This window comes from Aulonocara sp. 'chitande type north' Nkhata Bay, linkage group LG7 (genome assembly GCF_057382095.1).
Source record: "Aulonocara sp. 'chitande type north' Nkhata Bay isolate Kocher_YH1m ecotype deep benthic linkage group LG7, A_spYH_male_GT1.1, whole genome shotgun sequence".
In the NCBI taxonomy this organism is placed as follows: domain Eukaryota; kingdom Metazoa; phylum Chordata; class Actinopteri; order Cichliformes; family Cichlidae; genus Aulonocara; species Aulonocara sp. 'chitande type north' Nkhata Bay.
Window position 1 is genome coordinate 56,566,152 of NC_141350.1, and position 21,942 is coordinate 56,588,093.

Sequence of the window (21,942 nt, forward strand, 5' to 3'; positions counted from 1 at the left end):
TGTCTGCAATGACAGCAACCTCTGACATTTACATGCATTGGGGACAGGATATTCTTTTGAAGAGGAAAGGGATGAGAAAGAAGAAAAGCAGTCAGCTGTGAAGTAAGTGAGGCATTACTCAGCAGCCACTGCCCGATTTAATGTCTGATGCTTGGACATTAATGAGGCAGGTAGCAGATATAGTTGGAATTTGGACAATAAAATGTGCTAACTGTGGAGCAAAACTATTTTCCTTCTGTACTTACTTGGAATTGAGATGCAGTCTGCAGGATCAGGAAAATGACTGGTTGGTCCAGAAGCAAGAGGTTGAGGTCATTCTTTTCTCTTAACAATGTTCTTGTCAAAAGATAATGAGTGTGCTACTCTACAGTGAAAATGACTTCAGGCATGCACATTGCAGTCCAGACTTGAACAACACATTACTGCTAACAGTTCACTTACTACAGTCAGCAGTCAGCTTCAATTAATGCCTCATTTTTTCAAGCACAAGTACAGAATTTATGTGCCTGTGGACCAGCAGACAGTCAGGTTTTAATGGCCAGAAGCACTAATATAGCAGTAGGTGTGGTCGAGCTCACATAAATCATGGGTAACCAAATTAACTCCTCTCAGACCTTTTTAAAGGCGTACCTTTTCAACCGTGGCACACTGAAAGTTGAATGGACAGCGAAAACCCTGCAGTCATGTCTTTACAAGCAGAATAATGTGAGCTGCTTTCAATGGAAATATCACTCAGTCACATATATTACTCTGAATTTCTTCATATGAATTGATGTCAGCTTGTTCTATTCATTCTTGCCATTTAGTTATTCTGTGAATCACTTTTAAAGTGCACTTTCAGCAGGAAAAACATGAATAAAATATAAGATGTAATATGCATGTTGAAAAACAAGCAGTTTTTCATTAAAACAATAAATTCTCCTTAAGATGATATTAATCAAAATCAGTAAAATCTCAAGTGAATTAGAGAAGATGTTAACAGGCGGTGTAGTTGTATATTGTTGCTTTAAGCTGCATGAATTTATTAAATATTTGCATCATCATAGTTTTCCACATGATCCATGTGTACATCCCCAAATACAGAGTTGTGAATGTTTATGAATGTGGCACAACCGTATTAACTTAATGGTAACACTGTTTGAGTTGGCTGTTGAGTCTTGAGCTCCTTTGCATCTGTTGGACATAGTGTAGTGTTTTACATATTTGCTTGGCAAGTGAATGGCCACTTGATTAATTTCAACCAGAGACACAACCGAGGTTGGATCAGGAAAGGCGTTTGGTGTAAAATTCAGACAGGATTTAACTTCTTTCAGTAACAAATGACTGCCATATATTGGATAATGTTTTTTACCTGATAAAAAACTAATTTGCTGAATGCAGTGTTGCTACCTTAATTTTAGTAAAGTAAAAGAGCAAACATACAACAATGAAGAGACATTCAAGACAAGAGGGCACATATTCACATCCGTGGTTAATAGAGAAGTCTAACAAAAAGAGAAGAAAAAAAGGTCATATTGCTGAGGTTTGCCTCACTCTATAATATGCATACAAGAACAATCTGCAGGATGCAAGTAGATTATAATTGATCTTATAATTATCCCAGGTTTAGCAAAGCAGCCATTTGAGTTCCATGTAGCCCAAAGGGATGTGTTTGACAATTATACATGCAGCATCTATAACCTTGATCAAACCTTGCAAAAGTTAAATATCTTTATAAATTGGTGAAAAGCTTTCTTTACAGCTTGGACAGAGCAGAATTATAAGTAAGGAAGTGTTGTGGTGATTGAATGAATAATGAATCCTTGTTAAATCCACTGAAACTACAAACATTCATTTTGTTGGAAAGAAAATGCCCACAGGCAATTAGAATAATACATTAAGTGACGTAAACATGATCATTATGGAGGGACCTGCTGACCACATGTTGAGGTTTTTCTTTTCTTTTTTCCACGGTTGTTTATCAGATCCAATTAGATGTTAACTCAGGTGAAAACCAGCCAGGGCTGGACTGGGACAAAAAATCGGCCCGGGCATTTTGACAAGAGACCAGGTATTAAAGCCATAGGGCCTTTGAATGAAAGCAAACGCTGTTGTGACAGTGATACACTGTCTTGTTGGTATATGTATGATTTCTATACATTTTATGTCAGATAAAAACTTTGGTTGTAAGATTCAGATAATTATTTATTAAAAGCGAGACATTTTAAATAAGAACAAGAAAGAAAAGTATTTCTTTGTGCCCCCCTTTCCCTGTTAATGCCCTACCTGACCCCCTGGCAAAACTTTGCTAGACCCGCCCCTGCATAGTTACCAGCTGTCAGCTACAAAGGATCCTGGTGTTATTTGTCTCTCAGAAACAGTTCATAACTTCCCTTCAACTCATTCATGTCACCTAAAGATAAAGCTGTTTCTCCATCACCTGTTCAGCTCTGATGATTCAGTAAGGACATCTCCTGGTTTCATCTTCATGTTTCCCTCTCACCACATATCCAAACCGATATCATGACCAGCAGCTTTTACCAGCAAACATCAGCAGATACTAGAAAATAATATTAAATAAATTCTAACAGCAGCTGATCAAGCTTAAACGTGCTGCTGTTGTTTAGCGCAACATCCGCTGGTTTCCTCTTTCTGGTGCAAAGTGGGCGATAAATAAATGAGAGAGAAAAGCTGATCAGCTGATCACTGATCATGACTGAAGTAGCAACAGGAGAGGGAGGGGGAGAGAATGAGAGAAGGAGAAGGAGAAGCAGCTGTGCAGCGTAAAGACAGAATAACTCCAGCTTTGTGTCTTTTTCCATTCTGGCTGAAGTACAGGACATACTGCGTTTCCTTTCAGCTCAATACAAAACTCGTAATATTTTCTCTGGATACGGGACGATTCCGTTTTTTTATGGGACGGTTGGCAACTCTACTAACTAACCTTATGAATAAAATAAAGTTCACTATTGGTAACATCATAGCACCCACCCAGCTGTATAGAAACTGTCATGCTAGCTCACGCAGTACGAGTTATTGTAACTGACAGTAAAAAGTCAGCACAACGAAAATAAACTACCCCTAAAGTTGGTTTATATCTGACCCAGACAGACTGCAGGTCATATAACTTCTTACCTGAAGTTCAGTTCACCTGACACTCGGACCTGCGGCCGCCTCGGGTCTCTCCTCCTCCTGCCTCCCCTTTCCCTCATCCACCTGCTGGCCTCTGTGGAAGCTCCGCCATAGCCACCACCAAACAACGGAGTTATTTTTACACATCGGCCAGCATCTGGTCAATCCACCACCTCTCATTGTTTATACCGTTACAAAAAACCCAGAAAAAACATCAGCCCATAAAAACGAAAAATCACCATCGGTCCACCGATGGAGCCAGCCATGTCCCATTATGCCCCATGGTCTTGTAATTGTGGAGGGCCAACTGTGCAGCCTGGTTTCAAGAACTGCTGCTGCCTCGATCTTGTGAAGATATTATTACTGACACTGTTGCTGTCAGAAATCTAAGAGACATGCATTTTTCAGAGCAAGCGTGGGTTGCGCCAGAAAATCCCACCGTCACTGAAATTACCACCATAGACACTTTCCCAGGAAAATCCAACACTTTAGTTCACAGACTGATGAGTTTGATTTTCATTGGCCAAATTATTTTTGCTGCTCTCCGAGTGAATATGCCAGAGGTTTTCCAACCATCCAGCAGCATTTGCACTAGTGGCATCTTTTTTTGCCAGTAAAATTTCTTAGACAGTCATCTTGTGAGTGACAAACTAAATTATTGGTCTGTCTTTGTCTCAGTACAGCTGTTTAAAAATCCAGATATTTACTTTCTGTAATGAAATTTTAAGATTGTTCTTATCAGCCATATGCCAAAGACACATGTTTAGAAACCCGCAAGATTCTTGTTTGCAGCTAGTCTTAATTTGACGACACTGATATGAAGCTTCCACATTGGCACTGAGTGGACTTATGTACTCTGTGACCAAATTGGTGGAAGATGATATTCTATAATATCTCCTGATCCTGGTACAGAGCTGATTATAGTGTGCAGGAAGAAATACGTTTGATCTTTTGTTCTTTTTTTTTGCTCTCAGTCTAGGGTGCAGAGAACTGAGGGACCCTTGTAGCACAAGTAACGACAAAAATTACTGTAGTACTGTAGAAATGTGATGTAATGTTACTTTGTAACACATTACTGTAATGACAGTAATGGGTATAATGTGTTATTTTGTAATGTGTTATTGTTAAGACTGGTGCTGTGTCACATAATCTTATTTGGTCATCCCCCCTTTTTTGTTCTTGGTCTTCACTGAGCAACAACATTAACAAGAAATCCTGGAAATGCCCCTGTATGTCTGCTGAGTTTATTTACCCGCAGTGGGGGAAATGATCTTTTTTGGCAGCTCATGGCCCAGTTGAAAAAATAAACAAGGAATAAAACAAAAAAATATTCAATCCTATCTTGTAGGATTAAATGTGATGATAAAACAGTCCCAAAATGTTCTAACTGATTAATTAATTAACTACATTTATTAAGCATATTCTGTTGGCCTTTTCTCCGTAGCTTTAGTTTAAAAAATGACCAGGTCATGTGAAGCAAGCTTAGAGTATGACCTGCAAGAAAAGTGACTGATCCCCACTGGCTTGTCACTGAATCTGTGAACCATTTAAACTTTAATGGATTTCAGATCACAGATCACTCTTAATTAAAAGGCTTATTTTATGTGGGTTTTGGTCACAAGATGCAAAATAAAAATTGGACATCATTTGTGTTATTGTGTATGAAAACAACTGCAGCTGCTCAGTATTATTTCAAGTCCAACATGTTTCCAGCTGTGCTTTGATGTTAGTGTCTAGCACTCCTTAGGCACTTTTTGGATGTTTTGGCCATTTGTCTGAGTCTTATTTTCACTTTGCTTGTCACTTGTACTCTGTGTCTGTTCTGTGTGTTTGTGTGTGTGCGCTTTGGGTTCAGCAGAATTAGGTGGACAATGAACATGCCTGGCGGCACCCCAGGGGAGGAGCTCACAGATGAGGAGAAGGAGATCATCAACAGTGTGCTAGCTCGGGCAGCTATGATGGAGGCCATCGAGCAAGAGAGGATTGAGTGAGATGGAAAACCGTTGTCTCTGTTGCACTGAATCACATCACCAACCATGCACAGATGCTCACTGAGATGAACAACTTTTTGGTGACAAACCTGTGCCAAGTTTGTGTCCCTGTGCTGATAATAATTTGCATGTGCTCTCAGGCGTCTTTCCAGTCGTCTGGATAATATCAAGAAGACAGCGTGTGGTGATGGAGAGATGCACTGTCTGCTGTGTGGTGCGTCGTTTGGACCACAGGGGGTCACAGCTGTCCTCTGTGTGCAGTGCAAAAAAGTAGGTGGATTTTGTTACTTTTTTTTGTTCATAGGGGTTGAAGGGACTGTGCCTGGACTGGAATTTTCTTTACCACTGCTTGGAAAGTAACATTTACTCAAATACTATACTTAAGCACAACTTTCAGGTTCATTACCTTTTCTTTAACATTCTGCTCTACTTCATCCTTCTACCTAATGGTATTCCAGAGATTTATGTGACATTTTTAGTAACCAGTGCAATTTCTTGATTCATTTAAGTTGTTGAAGAGTTCAGGTGGTGATTACTGTAAGTCACTATGACCCATAAAGCCACAAAAGGGCGACACCAGTTTGAAACAAATGTAAAGAAAACAATTAGGGTTTAATATTAAGTTCTGGTCAATTGTATAATTGAACATGTATACTAAAATACAATCTGATGTTAAACATTAATTAAATGAGTGATAACCAACCATTTGGACATCTGCCACGTCACAAAAAGATGAAAAACGAAAATAAAGCTTATTCAGGACCCCCTAAACAGAATTCTTGTTTCCTGTGTTCTATACTAATTTTCTTATGATATATATTGTATGATATATATATGGGAAACCATTGGTGCTTTTTTGTGATTAATGATATACAGTACAAGATATCCCATGGCCTTTAGGTGTTGTTCCTATTTGCGTGCAGTAGCGCAACCACCTTGCACTTATGTAGTGTATGTCATGTTTCTTGTGTAACAACGGGAGACCAGTTTCTACTTTATATTTGAGTATAATGAAGTTGACTTAGAGATGATGAAAAAGTCATTCCCAAAAACACACATTAGGCACCACAGCTAAGTTACAGCTAACTGGCTAAAAGCCACAATTCAAGCTATTGTAGGTAGCAGTGTTACACATATTTGCTTTATGGTTTAAAATGATTTAACTGACAGTTAAAGAACACTGTTTAACATTGGCAATAAGTTAGTATCATGGATTATATTTAGAGTTGAAATTATTTGGCAAGCTAAATCACTTTATTATCTGCTACATACTTGTAGTGTCAGATACATTTCTGTTTTCTTGCAACTTTCAGGTTGGTTGCCCCTCCTATGTGCATTTCAAACCTCATATTTAGTGCAATGCATTGTCGGTAATTTCCTTTGGCAAAGTCGAGGGGCATGTTGGTTTGCTGGCTTTTCTGTCACTTTACTTTGTCATATAAGAAATAAACAGACAGAGGTGTACATGCTACTTGTACATCTGAGTCTGCACTCATATGTCATGTTTGCTTACATTTATAAACAATAGGAAACCAGTTACATTTTTACTTAAAACAGTATTGCAAACTAAACGTTGGACCACCTTTATGGGCTAAAGAGGCAAAACAAATTGAAGGATAAAGAATAAACAGGCATGTGGTGCCCCCATATAGAAATGTTGGCAGAAATACAAAAGTGCAGAGAAATTTGTCAAAGTGCACCACTGGAATGATGAAGTCATTACACTAGGACAGGTCCTCAATGCACTTGCGCACATTTTTAAGTGAGGTCATGCTAGAAATCACACCGAAAAACATAAAAGCTGACACCCTGGTGGGGTCAGTGACTTCTTTGTACTAGTTTACTGTCGCTGCAGCTGCACTAAGCTTCTAATACTGCATCTCTGACCTAAGTTTGGTTGTTACTGAAATGACTCACTATTGATCTGCTCATTCAACTCTTTCTTTACCAAAATATATGAACAAATTTTACTTATGTCTGTAAAAGTGTGTCAGTAGAATTTAGCTGAGGGTGCAGAGCGACCTTTTTGGACAGCCCGGTCCCCCAAGCCCCACCCATATTGCCAACACTGCAGGGAGCCCTCATGCACTTGATGATTTGACAGTGGGACAGTCCTGAATCCTCCAGGGTTTTAACGGAAACATGACTCAATGTCTGTAAATTTGTGACAGTGGACATTGGGCCTAAGAGTTCAAAAGAGGACCCAAATGCAGCACAAAATTAATTTAACAAACTCACAAAGGATGTGAGCAAAATGTGCTGCAAAATACTGACAGGATACAAAGTCCTTAAACTGAAAAAGGCAGAGATGGAAACCTGGGAGTGCAAGTATAGAGGGAAACTCATGTCTTCACACTCAAGGCTGAGTGGAAAATGAGATATAGGTGGAAACAATTACGGACTCACAGGAGGGGATTGGACAAAGACAGAAAGGAAAAGACAGAAAGGAAAACAACAAAATACACATAAGGAAAAGCATTTACCAAAGTACAGGGTGGGCCATTTATATGGATAAAATGGGAATGGTTGGTGATATTAAAGTCCTGTTTGCGGCACATTAGTATATGTGAGGGGGCAAACTCCTCAAGATGGGTGGTGACCATGGTGGCCATTTAGAAGTCGGCCATCTTGGATACAACTTTTGTTTTTTCAATAGGAAGAGGGCCATGTGACACATCAAACATATTGGTAATGTCACAAGAAAAACAATGGTGTGCTTTGTTTAAAAGTAACTTTATTCTTTCATGAGTTATTTAAAAGTTTCTCTGTGTTCACAGCCATTGACATGTCAAAGAGGTTAACACGTGAGGAGCGGATCGAAATTGTGTTGATATCTGGTGAACGCAGTAACCGGGTCATTGCAGCAGATTTCAATGCAAGACACCGTACGAGACCACCCATCTCCCATGCTACAGTTAGCAAACTGCTTGCTAAGTTTTGTGAAACTGGTTCAGTGTTGGATTTGCCAAAATGTGGACGCAAGAAAACTGTCACTAATGAAGAAACATCAGTGGCTGTCCTAGCTTGTGGGGCGACCGTGGCCCAGGGGGTTGGGAATCGCATCTGTAACCGGAAGGTTGCTGGTTTGATCCCTGGGCTCTCTCTCCTGGTCATTGTGTCCTTGGGCAAGACACTTTACCCTACTTGCCTACTGGTGTTGGCCAGAGGGGCCGATGGCGCGATATGGCAGCCTCGCTTCTGTCAGTCTGCCCCAGGGCAGCTGTGGCTACAACTGTAGCTTGCCTCCACCAGTGTATGAATGTGAGAGTGAATGAATAGTGGTATTGTAAAGCGCTTTGGGTGCCTTGAAAAGCGCTATATAAATCCAATCCATTATTATTTTTATTAGCTTCATTCAGCAAGAGCCCACAGCGTAGCACTCGCTGCACGTCACTGGAGAGTGGCATTAGTCGAACATCCCTTCGGCGGATATTAGCTACTCACAAATGGCACCCTTACAAACTCCAGCTACTGCAGCATCTCAACGAGGATGACCCAGATCGGCGCACAGAATTTGCAGAATGGGCAAAACAAAAATTGGAACAGGACCCTCAGTTCACGCAGAAGATTTTGTTCAGTGATGAGGCAAACTTTTATGTGAATGGTTAAGTTAACAAACAAAACCACCGCTATTGGTCTGACACTAACCCACATTGGATGGATCCCTCCAAGACTGTTGGAACAACAAAAGTGATGGTTTGGTGTGGTATATGGGGTACAATGATAGTGGGTCCATTCTTCGTCAATGGAAACCTCAAGGCCACTGGATATTTGAAATTGCTACATGATTATGTGTTTCCCTCTTTATGCACTGAAGCTGGCACGTTCCCTGAGTTTTTCCAGCAAGATGGTGCACCACCACATTATGGGTGCCAGGTCCAAGCATTCCTAGATGAACAGTTTCCTGGAAAGTGGATTGGTCATCGTGGGCTGGTTGAATGGCCCCCAAGGTCTCCCGATCTGACCCCCTCAGACTTTTATCTTTGGTGTCACCTGAAGGCAATTGTCTATGGTGTGAAGATACAAGATGTGCAGCACCTGAAACTATGGATACTGGATGCCTGTGCTGGCATTTCTCCTGCGGTGTTGCTATCAGTGTGTGAAGAGTGGGAGAAGAGGGTTGCATTGACAATCCAACACAATGGGCAGCACATTGAACTCATTTTATAAGTGGTCAGAAACTTGTAAATAACTCATGAAAGAATAAAGTTACGTTGAAACCAAGCACACCATTGTTTTTCTTGTGACATTACCAATAAGTTTGATGTGTCACATGGCCCTCTTCATATTGAAAAAACAAAAGTTGTATCCAAGATGGCCGACTTCTAAATGGCCACCATGGTCACCACCCATCTTGAGGAGTTTGCCCCCTCACATATACTAATGTGCCACAAACAGGACTTTAATATCACCAACCATTCCCATGTTATCACGCTGTATCCATATAAATGACCCATCCTGTAAAACAGCTGTGCCTAGAGCAGAAATGTAAAAGCACAATTAATCAAATAAACATTAAGTAAAAATCAAAAATCCCAGCACTGTGACACGACTCAGTTGGAAAGCTTACAAACTGATGCATCAGTTCACATGATCCAATAATGTCAAATAGAATCAGATATCACAGGGGATATTATTTTAATACTTTCTGTACATTTTTCCTATGTTCTCTTACAGCTGACACATTGGCTGTTTACGGTGTTTTCTATATTGTTCAACAGCTCTTAAAACTGCTGGGCCATGTGCAAACAAATCTGGACATACGTGGTGCATTTCAGGGTCTTATACACTCAACAAAAATATAAACGCAACACCTTTGTTACTGCTCCCATTCCCCATGGGATGGACGTAGAGACCTAAAATTCATTCCAGATACACAATATAACCATCCCTCCCAAACAGTGGTCACAAATCAGTCCAAATGTGTGGTAGTGGGCACATCTGCCATATTGAGATAATCCATCCCACCTCACAGGTGTGCCACATCAGGATGCTGATCTGACATCATGAGTAGTGCACAGGTGTACCTCAGACTGCCCACAACAAAAGGCCACCCTGGAATGTGCAGTTTTTTGCGCTATTGGGGGTCTGGGGACCCAGAACCGGTCAGTATCTGGTGTGACCACCATTTGCCTCATGCAGTGCAACACATCGTCGCATGGAGTCTATCAGATTGTCAATTGTGGCCTGTGGAATGTTGGTCCACTCCACTTCAATGGCTGTGCGAGGTTGTTGGATATTCGTGGGAACTGGTACACGCTGTCGTATACGCCGGTCAAGCACATCCCGAACATGCTCAATGGGTGACATGTCCGGTGAGAACTGGGACATTCTCAGCTGCCATCGGCCAAGGTGGGAAAGTGGGCGTGTGTCCCAATCAGCCAGAGTTTCGGGTGTGTTCATTGTGAAACCTGGCCCCACCTTATCATGCGAATTCCTGAGGTCAGATGGCCCAGGATGTGAGTGGGCGTTAAGGCGTCTGGGAAGGGATCTCAAAACTGGATTGTCCACTTGTCCACAGGACAAGACTCAGCAGTCCATCTGCATCTTAAGGATAAAGGACACTCTTTCGAGGATGCCAATGTTCACATTTTGGACAGAGAGGACAGATGATTTGAAAGAGGAGTGAAAGAAGCCATCTATGTCCACTGTGAGCGACCATCTTTGAACAGAGGCGGGGGTTTACGACACCAACTCTCTGCCATCTATAATCCAGTTTTGAGATCCCTTCCCAGACGCCTTAACGCCCACTCACATCCTGGGCCATCTGACCTCAGGAATTCGCATGATAAGGTGGGGCCAGGTTTCACAATGAACACACCCGAAACTCTGGCTGATTGGGACCCACGCCCACTTTCCCACCTTGGCTCAGGCGATTAGAGGATCATCAGGGGGTCCTTTTGTCCCTCTGTGGGGGGTTACTCCCACTAGGTTTATATCTGGGACTCTCCACCATTTGACCTTAGAACTGAAGAAGCTTCTCGGATGAGAGGTGAAACGTCTTCAAGCAACTTAAAGAAGTCCAGACGCTTTTCTTTGCAAGCTCCTTTGACTACGATGACCTGGATGACTGAGAACCTTCACAGACATACAGTGAAACCAATATAACATCTCCACATTCACAAATATACATTTCTGACATTCAAAAACAAAACAAAAACAAATCAGCGACCAATATAGCCACCTTTCTTTGCAAGGACACTCAAAAGCCTGCCATCCATGGATTCTGTCAGTGTTTTGATCTGTTCACCATCAACATTGCGTGCAGCAGCAACCACAGCCTCCCAGACACTGTTCAGAGAGGTGTACTGTTTTCCCTCCTTGTAAATCTCACATTTGATGATGGACCACAGGTTCTCAATGGGGTTCAGATCAGGTGAACAAGGTGGCCATGTCATTAGTTTTTCTTCTTTTATACCCTTTCTTGCCAGCCACGCTGTGGAGTACTTGGACGCGTGTGATGGAGCATTGTCCTGCATGAAAATCATGTTTTTCTTGAAGGATGCAGACTTCTTCCTGTACCACTGCTTGAAGAAGGTGTCTTCCAGAAACTGGCAGTAGGACTGGGAGTTGAGCTTGACTCCATCCTCAACCCGAAAAGGCCCCACAAGCTCATCTTTGATGATACCAGCCCAAACCAGTACTCCACCTCTACCTTGCTGGCGTCTGAGTCGTACTGGAGCTCTCTGCCCTTTACCAATCCAGCCACGGGCCCATCCATCTGGCCCATCAAGACTCACTCTCATTTCATCAGTCCATAAAACCTTAGAAAAACCAGTCTTGAGATATTTCTTGGCCCAGTCTTGACGTTTCAGCTTGTGTGTCTTGTTCAGTGGTGGTCGTCTTTCAGCCTTTCTTACCTTGTCCATGTCTCTGAGTATTGCACACCTTGTGCTTTTGGGCTCTCCGGTGATGTTGCAGCTCTGAAATATGGCCAAACTGGTGGCAAGTGGCATCTTGGCAGCTGCACGCTTGACTTTTCTCAGTTCATGGGCAGTTATTTTGCGCCTTGGTTTTTCCACACGCTTCTTGCGACCCTGTTGACTATTTTGAATGAAATGCTTGATTATTCGATGATCACGCTTCAGAAGCTTTGCAATTTTGAGACTGCTGCATTCCTCTGCAAGATATCTCACTATTTTTGACTTTTCTGAGCCTGTCAAGTCCTTCTTTTGACCCATTTTGCCAAAGGAAAGGAAGTTGCCTAATAATTATGCACACCTGATATAGGGTGTTGATGTCATTAGACCACACCCCTTCTCATTACAGAGATGCACATCACCTAATATGCTTAATTGGTAGTAGGCTTTCGAGCCTATACAGCTTGGAGTAAGACAACATGCATGAAGAGGATGATGTGGACAAAATACTCATTTGCCTAATAATTCTGCACTCCCTGTATATTAGCTGTATAATACCAGTAGGCCAGCTCTAATAGTAATTTGGTATGGCTTCGCGGGCCAAATGTAATTAGGCTGCGGGCCAAATTTGGCCCACGGGCCAGAGTTTGACACCTATGTTTTATGCGCACCTGCTGTTGAAGACTAAATCTGTGTGACACTGCAACTCTGTGCACGAGTATGTCTTAATGTCTATTTTTCCTTTCCCGCAGCATATGTGTACCAAGTGTGGAATTTCAAGCAACAGCAGGACATGCCCTGTGTGGCTGTGCCAGATCTGCAATGAACAGATAGAGGTGAAGGAAAAGGAATGATGAAGAACAGATTCCATGTTGTGCCACATTAGTCTGCCATTAGTCTTTTGTCACGATAATACTGTTACACAATTCTGTTTTTATGATGATGTTGTGCTTGCTGAGGTCGCTGCCCTGGGGAGCCCAAACTCTTTAAACAAATGCTCATTCCTATCATTCATACAGAATAAGTACTCAGTAATACTGCAGATACAAAGAGGTCATGTTTTTGCATCAAATAAAAGAATTCAAATTAAATAAATAAATTGGAGTTAAAATTTTGGCCACTAGAAACTGACTTCAGCTATGCTTAAAAACACAGTATGTCTATACAATATCTGCCAAAGCACTGTCCCTGTAACACATGTTACACATGTTTGAATTGTGTGAGCCATTTCCATTCTTGGAAAATATTCCAGTGATGCAAATTTTTGTGTTACTGCAGGTACAGAAGCGTTCAGGAGCTTGGTTCTTTAAAGGAAGAGAGCAACTGGGTCTGCCTGCCCCCCTTCCTCTGTCCAGACCTGGACAGTCGAGCACAGAAAACTGCTCTACTCCAGCAGGCTACAGTGGATCACATCAGGGATACGGTATTTTTTTGGAAGTGAATGTTTCTCACATTTGTGCATGGGTTTTCAGATATGCCTCTTAAGAACTGATAAAAACCATAAGAGCTAAATACGAGTTGTCTTTTGATCTTATGCCAGAGATATGCTTCTTTTATTTTATTTTTATTTAAAAGCTGAATTAGCGTATAAACATCTTGGGATGCATCTCCTTGTTTTTGAAGGTGTTGTCAGACAAAAAAAAAAATGGAAAAATTGCCACCTTATTGTGGTAGAGGTTGATCCCTAATGATACCAGAGCAATTTGTCTCTGGTTGGGTTTCCCAAAGCAACCTGATTGCTCACCTGAGGTGAGGGCCAAACTAAGTACAATTCAGAAGATATCAATGGCATGGCAATGGTAGTTTGCTTGGATCAGGGTTACTGGGAGTCTCCTGGAGTCAGACCTGGGGGAGAGTGCTGGTGACTAGGCCCTAACCCACAGGGCCCAGCTTGGCTCTGGTTGGTCCTGCACCCACCACCCACATGAGGAGCTGAAGCAGTATGGTGCAATGTGTCAAAGGTAGAGGTACTTAAGTTCTTTGTGACCGCTTTACTAATTTTTGGGGTTTTTTTGGTCTCTTTGTGGTTATTTTCTGTCTTTTGGAGTTGTAACTTTCCACCATGAAATATTAGTGGTCCCAGGGGGACCTGGCAGTCCCATTCGGTAATGCATCTATTGAAGTGAAACATTATTCTAACAGTGATGATAATCTTACTTTGACTCCCAGAGCGCATTGCAGGGTCACAGCAGCACAAGTCTTTTGGATCAGAACAATGGGAACAGACAGCAAAAACAACAGCTGACAGTTGTAATGAGGGTCATTCCCATCCAGCCGCTGTAATGAAGACAGAGAGACATGTGTCAGCCTCCAAACCACCTCAGGCAAACACAGAGCACACAACCCCTAACTCAGGTAAAGTCACACTGATCCTTCTAAGAATAAGCCCAGCACTACAAGGCTAATTTCTAAATGTTCCAAATGAACACTGATACATAAAAAGACACTTCAGATTGTGTTAACTGCTGATTATATTTTATAAAATCTCAAGTACCTGCTGCAGGTATGGAGAACCATCACGCGGAAAGTCAAGAAACATTGCCCCCTCCAGCTGTGGAGGAAAAAAGACCACCTGTTATCTCTGGCTCTGTTTCATCTCATAAGCCTGTCTCCAGAGTTGGTCCACCTGTTAACCCACCTGCCAACAACCCTGCTCCTCCCAGACCCCCACCAGATCAAACAGAGGAAGACAACAATGACTATGACTCAGATGATGCCAGTAAGATTATTCCTCAAAATTTAAAACCTTTATTTGTTGAAGACAAATGTATTATTACTTTTATTTTTTGCAACGTGTATGTCTGTGTGTTTCTTACAGCCACTCTGGGATCTCTGGAGTTCACTCTACTCTATGAACAGGAGAACCATGCACTACACTGCGGTATTGTTAAAGCTAAGGTGAACGCTCATACACATGTATGAATAGAAATGAGATAACAACACAAAATAAAAGATCAGTTAAAATAGGACAAGATAAGTAATTCGGGCAACGTGGTTCAGGGGGTTGGGAAGCTCATCTTGTAACCGGAAGGTTGCCGGTTTGATCCCCAGCTCTGTCTGTCTTGGTCGTTGTGTCCTTGGACAAGACACTTCACCTACCGCCTACTGGTGATGGCCAGAGGGGCCGATGGCGCAATATGGCAGCCTCGCTTCTGTCAGTCTGCCCCAGGGCAGCTGTGGCTACAACTGTAGCTTGCCTCCACCAGTGTGTGAACGTGAGAGTGAATGAATAGTGGAATTATAAAGTGCTTAGAGGGTCTCGAAAAGCGCTATATAAATGCAATTCATTATTAATGAAGATTGGAAATGATATAGTAATAATAATATTATACAGACAGATTAGACAAGATAAAATCTGTGTTTTGGCTCTCGGAGGAGGCGGACGCACTTTTTCTCCTCTCCTCTCCCTTATCTTCCCTGCTTAGTTTTTATGTCCTTGTCTAGTCTTGTGTTTTTTGTATTACTTTCCCTGGAACACTCTCTCACAGTCTGTTTCTAAAACCTAAAGAGAATTATGGATTTGATCAACTGGTCTCTGAATGCTATTGACACCCTTTTCTCAACGAGAAGTCTGGGCTCGGGAGAGCCCGAGTGCCCTGGAGGGACTTTCCCTGCCGGATACACGATGGACGGGTGGCAGACATGGAGGATCGTGTGCCTGGCGGGACTGTCGATCGAGGACGCTGAAGATATCTACCTATTCGGAACCGTGATAACAGGGTTTTTGCTGATCGGAGCTGGCTTGGCCCTGGCTTATCTGAGAATTAAGCAGTGTTGGGAAGGTTACTTTTAAAATGTATTCCATTACAGAATACAGAATACATGCCCCAAAATGTATTCTGTAACGTATTCCGTTACGTTACTCAATGACAGTAACGTATTCTGAATACTTTGGATTACTTAATATATTATCATGCTTTTTACAACAACGTGAATGTACTATTGCTGGGTGATTTATTACTATTACTGAAGGTCCGCGACTCCGAACTGTAGTAAAGGGACCTCTGACTAATACGGCGGGGTCCGTGTCGGCTCGTAGCCGAAAAATAGCTTTACTTTGTTGTGTGGGTCAACTTTTCTTGCGAGAGACAGAGAGAGGCGTTGAAAGGCTGCTCCAACGGAACTTATTGTCGAGTCTTAATAGCTTACTTACAACTGGGCTCGTCAGGCACTCTTCTTGGCTGAAGTGGTTATTATTATATTTACATGCTTCCAGCTCCAGTTTTTGCTCGATGACAACTCGTACCTTTCCACTCCCCTTTTTCTCCCTCCTCGCGCTCACAGACATATAACGGGTATGGCAGTCCATTCTCCCTGCAACACGGACTACACTGCCCATGATGCTACATTCTTTAGAGCTATGCTTGTAGCATTCTGCCTGTTAGCTTAGCACAACAACAACAACAAGGAAATGCGCTCTCTCACCCAGGAAACACACAGTCGCAGAGAGAGAGAGAGAGCGTCGCCCTGTAACCATGGCAACCGTAACGCTGCCGCCTGGAACAAAAGAACGTAGCTGTCAAACAAAACCCAAACAGTCCGCGACAATATGAAACAGGAAAGTACCGCAGTGTAATCCATTTATTTCAACAAAGTAACTGTATTCTGAATACCACCTTTTTAAACGGTAACTGTAACGGAATACAGTTACTCATATTTTGTATTTTAAATACGTAACGGCGGTACATGTATTCCGTTACTCCCCAACACTGGAATTAAGAAAGTGGAACCGGCTGTTCAAACCCCCCCAAGGCTGCCTGCTGGGATTGAAACGATGGGACGAGGCGCAACTTCTCAGAACAGGCTCATTGAGAGCAGCATGGATAAGACCTTGGAGACTCTTACAGCTGCCGTGAATACTCAGAATAACACCTCTGAGTGTACATTGGATTACATCAAGGAGAGGCCTGCTAAGAATAACACCTTTGTTAAGTTGGATTACATCGTGGAACAGCTGACTGCAGTCGTGAGTTCTCAGAATCGGCTCTCTGAGCAAAAGAATGACAACACCACGGAACGCAAGTTTGATACCATCATGGGGAAGCTCGCGGTTTTCCAACGGGAGATTGAGAGACCAGTGTCGGAGTGTTAAAGAACAGCTTTGAAATTCTCACGAGTTGTTGCAAAAGAAAAATTACCATCACAATCCAGCTACCCCTTTGGCGCCAGCTGTGGGCTCAAGGCTGGAGCCGAACAAAAACTCCCTGATAACGACTGTGTTGAGTCTGTTCCTTCCCATTCCATGCAAGGCCACCTGGGTTGGCTGGAAGACTGTTTACTTAGCCTGGCAGGGCGAAGGACACTGTCTCAGCTGAACTATGGACACGCACACACATACATATACTGATACTGATAAGCACTCACTGACGCATCACCCTCCCTACCCCGGATCCAACGCCACCTCCAACACTTACCTCCCCTCTGATGTGGACATCGGGTCACCTGCAGGCGCAGTCGAAGATTGCAGCGATCCCAGATCAGATGTACACACTGGAACACTTTCCCATGTTGCTTGTCTGTGTTTATTGTGCTATGTTGTGTTGATATCTGTGCATTCCTGTATTATCCTTTTATGTTACACATTTCGATGTTTTTTTCCTCGCTACCTAGCCTGACCTGTCTCCCCAATGTGATGTTTGTGTATTGTATGTATGGTCGGCAAGGTCTGTCATCTCGGTTGTGGGCAAAAGACCTGCAACTGACAAATAAAGGCTATCTCATCTCATCTCATCTCATCTCATAAAAACAGACCATATAGAAGATAAGACAAAACAAAACATTTAAGGTGATGGCTGGAAAAGCAACAACATAAAAATTATAAAGTGGGACAAGGTAAACGAGTACTTGAAAGGAGAAGACAAAAGGACACAATACAACACAGGAAAATATGTGCCAAAACAAAACATCTCAGGTCCAACCAAACTAATAATGGACAGGACAAAATGAGACAAGAAGAACAAGAAGGGACAATTGGGACAAGACATGCCATGTCAAGAAGAAATGAGAATAGACAAGAAGAAATAAGGAGCTTAATGTTTTCATTGAGCATTCTGAAACCCGATGTCACAAGCACAGAGACTGAGTCTACTTTGAGACTTGTCAATCTCAAAGTGGGTCACATAGAGCATGCAATGCTTTGTCATCACTGTAGACACTAATGGGAGCCATAATTTAGAAACTACACATGATGTTGTATTCAAGAAGATTTGAAGTTATTTGAAACTATTGATTAAGGCCAGCACGGTGGCACGGTGGTTAGCACTGTTGCCGCACAGCATGAAGGTCCTGAGTTCAATTCCAACATCAGGCCGGGGTCTTTCTGTGTGTCTGCGTGGGTTCCCTCCGGGTACTCCGGCTTCCTCCCACCGTCCAAAGACATGCAGCTTGTGGGGATAGGTTAATTGGATAATCCAAATTGTTATTAGGTGCGAATGAATGTGAGCGCGAATGGTTGTCTGTCCCTGTGTGTTAGCCCTGCGACAGACTGGCGACCTGTCCAGGTTGTACCCTGCCTCTCGCCCTATGACAGCTGGGATAGGCTCCAGCGCCCCCCGCGACCCTGAAAAGGATAAGCAGAAGCGGATGGATGATTAAGGCCATAAAATCTATAGAAAAATGTTTACTGAGACAAAGGAGCTGAAGGCTGTTTACACAAAGCCTTCTTTTTGGTCACTGGGAGGTTTAAAACACTTCTGGCAGGCTTCATTTTCAAACCCTGAACTTACATCCATATTTAAATACAGTGTATACACAAGACAGAACAAGGTAAAATGGGATATAAGAGAGACGTTAACAATAAAAACAAACAAAAATAATAATATAATAATAATATTTTCATCTCGAATGAATCCAAGCATTGTGTTTCTTGTTTTTTTCAGGGTTTAAAAGCAATGGACTCAAATGGACTTGCAGACCCATATGTTAAGCTGCACCTGTTACCTGGAGCCAGTAAGGTATTTACATGCTTACTTATTTATTTTACTCATTTAAGAAGTAAGATTTTAAAAACAACAAGCTAATCTTTATGTACAAATAAATATGGCAGAATAGCCAGGAAAATGTTGCCTATATACAGGGTAGGAAGTAATTATTTGATTCCCTGCTGAATTTGTACATTTTGCAGAATTCAACCCCCCACCCCACCCCAATAATTTTGGCTCCCACAGATTTGCTGTGTACCTGTGTGGCTCTCAGATTACAGTCAATCAGTTAATCATTTTTTAGATATTCCTGATCTCAATTTGTTATAAAGCACGCGTGTCCACAAAATCAGTTTCTTCCATTCCAACCTCGCCACCACCATGGGCAAGAACAAAGAGCTGTCAAAGGAAATCAGTGAGAAGACTGTAGACCTGCGCTAAGGCTACAGTGGGTCACAAGACCATCAGCAAGAAGCTTAGTGAAAAGGTGACAACTGCTGATGCAATTATTTGGAAATGGAAGACTATAAAATGACCATCGGTCACCCTCAAGCTCAATGCAAGATCTTGCCTGGTGAGAATGATAATGACAAAGGTGCTGAATCAGCCAAAAAGCTACATGGGAGGACCTTGTTAATGATCTGAAGACATTTGACACCACAGTCACCCAGAACACCATTGGTAAGACACTAGATTGTAATTGAAATATTGCAGCACCCACAAGACACACAGATTACCTGTCCATTAGGGAACCTTAAAATTTTGGACGACAACCTCCTTCCCTCAGCCAAAACACATGGATGGATCTTCTAGCATAACAATGACCCAAAGCATATCACAACAAAAGGAGTTGCTAAAGAAGAAGCACATTAAGATCATGGAGTGACCACACCAGTCGCCAGACTTCAATTATTTAAAAAATCTATGGAGAGATCATAGCTTCAAATTGCCGAGGAGCAGTTGAAAAACCGTAAAGATTCAGAGGGTTTTGTAAATTTGCAAACAGAAAAAATGTGTGATTTTTTTCTGGATTTTTCTCTCCGTTAAAATTAAGCTACGATGGAAATGTTAAGACTGTTCATTTCTTTATAATTAAGAAAATTTATAAATTCAGCAGAGGATTGATTAACTGTTTCACCAACTGTATTAATTTAACAGAAATTGACATTAGCAGGAAATTGGAGGATGGGATGTACGCAATGTGACCCAATAAATGTAAATACAGTGTTAGAAAGCTCCTAATGACAATCCTGTTTGAGAAGATGGTGTTTTGGTGAATTTATTTGATTTGAAATGCTCTTATATTATATAATATTGCAATAACAAACTGACTAATGCTCATAGCCTTAAATTTAGGTTGGCTGGTACATCGCTGATAGGAGTACTGTGTCATTTTGAGTGAAATAGAATAATCAGTTTGCTTTGAGCTAAGTGTTTGATGTTCTGATGGGCATTGGTTCTCAGTTATTCCTCAGTTTCTTTTATTACTTGAGAAATTCATCTGAATTTCTTATCTTTAGTCTAATAAGCTTCGTACCAAGACACTTAAAAACACCTTGAATCCTGTTTGGAATGAAACCCTGGTTTACCATGGCATCACAGATGAAGAAATGTCACGCAAAACCCTCCGGTATGAACGACTTTTACATACTTTAACACTGATTTGCTACTTATATCAAAATAAAAGCTTTCATGGAGTGCATCGTTTGTTGTTTGCAGGCTTTCGGTGAGTGACGAGGACAAGTTTGGACACAATGAATTCATAGGAGAGACACGAGTGGCCCTCAAGAAACTGAAATTTAATGAGAAGAAGAACTTCAGTGTTTGTTTGGAGAGAGTGATCCCAGTAAGTCTGAGGGCAAAACCGACAATACGATGAGGTTTTGACCTGCTCTAAATATTTGCTTAATAAGGCACACAGTTAGCTACTGTTTTTCTGTAAGTTTAACTCAGCACTGGCAGATGAACTCACAGCACAGCTCAAGTACATGAGATGCAAAAATGAGTACAGATCACAAGAGATGCCAGTGTTTTTAAACTGTGAGTCACACATTATCTGAAATGAAGGTTACACATTGTTTTGTATTTTGGTGCAAAACAGCATCTTAGAGGATGACAAAGCAGTTCAGAACATCTTATCTTGTTCTTTCCTTAGACATTTTAGTAAAGCACTAGTAACTTGCTGCTTCCAAAGGCATAAAGTACTTTTGCAATCGAGTGAAATCTTCACATTTTCCGCTTGGTGTAGGTACGTGGTCAGTCTGGGCCACAAGATTACTCATTACAGTGTAAGTGGTTACCTCAGGGACACCAAGGGGACACAGCTCTGGCTATAGCTGCATAAGTCCCATTTTGCTTCGGTTTAAACTTGCTTAAGGGACAACAAATGAAAAGAAATCGAATTTAAGGGGGGAGCGAGTTAAAACAGCTTGTTTCAGATAGTGAATGAACTGAGAGCTTGCACCAAGGCTCAGTATAAAACAAATGAGAATCTTTTAAAACCACAAATCACCCAAAACTGTCAGGGGTGTTGTGTGGATGCTAGGAAAGGAGGACCTAAACGCTGGACTCACAGGTAGGTGAAGGCTGGTGCTTATTATGACGAGCAGGTGAGCTGAACATAAGATGGCTCGCTGAACTGAAATGACTGGCTGAACTGAACACACGTACAGAGTAGACAACATTAACATCAATGAGACGACAAAGACCAGGATGAAACTGAGGACTTAAGTACACTGGCTAATGATGATGATTAGGGACCGGTGAGAACACAGCTGAACATAATGAAACAGGAAGTAGAACTAATGACACTGAAACAGAGGGGTGGCACGGTGAAGCGGGAAATATGAATGTGGAACATAAACTGAACATGAACTGAATACAGCTGGTGAACCACCCAGGAACCCTGACAAAAACTACTTTGGTGGCCAAGAATACATCTAATGTATTAGTTCCCTTTTAAAAACACTAGTATAAATGGAATTCTCGGTATGTATAATTTCGTGATAGGTCTGTCTGCTGATCCTCTAGTAGGATTAACCACCAGAGCAGCTGTTTTAA

At 41.9% G+C, this 21,942-nt stretch overlaps 1 protein-coding gene across 3 annotated transcripts in view; it reads left to right on the forward strand.

Annotated features, from left to right (window-relative positions):
• The window catches only part of rph3aa (rabphilin 3A homolog (mouse), a), a 56,450-nt gene that overhangs the window by 27,126 nt on the left and 7,382 nt on the right, over window positions 1–21,942 (forward strand). Inside the window, exons 2-11 of one of the 3 annotated variants that reach the window (XM_086301522.1) lie at window positions 4,967–5,098; window positions 5,243–5,372; window positions 12,715–12,798; window positions 13,241–13,385; window positions 14,132–14,317; window positions 14,454–14,681; window positions 14,781–14,860; window positions 18,841–18,915; window positions 20,403–20,512; window positions 20,602–20,728. In XM_086301522.1, coding sequence (XP_086157648.1) covers window positions 4,967–5,098; window positions 5,243–5,372; window positions 12,715–12,798; window positions 13,241–13,385; window positions 14,132–14,317; window positions 14,454–14,681; window positions 14,781–14,860; window positions 18,841–18,915; window positions 20,403–20,512; window positions 20,602–20,728 — 1,297 coding nt within the window. The remainder of the gene's footprint in view (window positions 1–4,966; window positions 5,099–5,242; window positions 5,373–12,714; window positions 12,799–13,240; window positions 13,386–14,131; window positions 14,318–14,453; window positions 14,682–14,780; window positions 14,861–18,840; window positions 18,916–20,402; window positions 20,513–20,601; window positions 20,729–21,942) is intronic. The other 2 variants (XM_086301523.1, XM_086301524.1) reach the window with 2 other exon arrangements.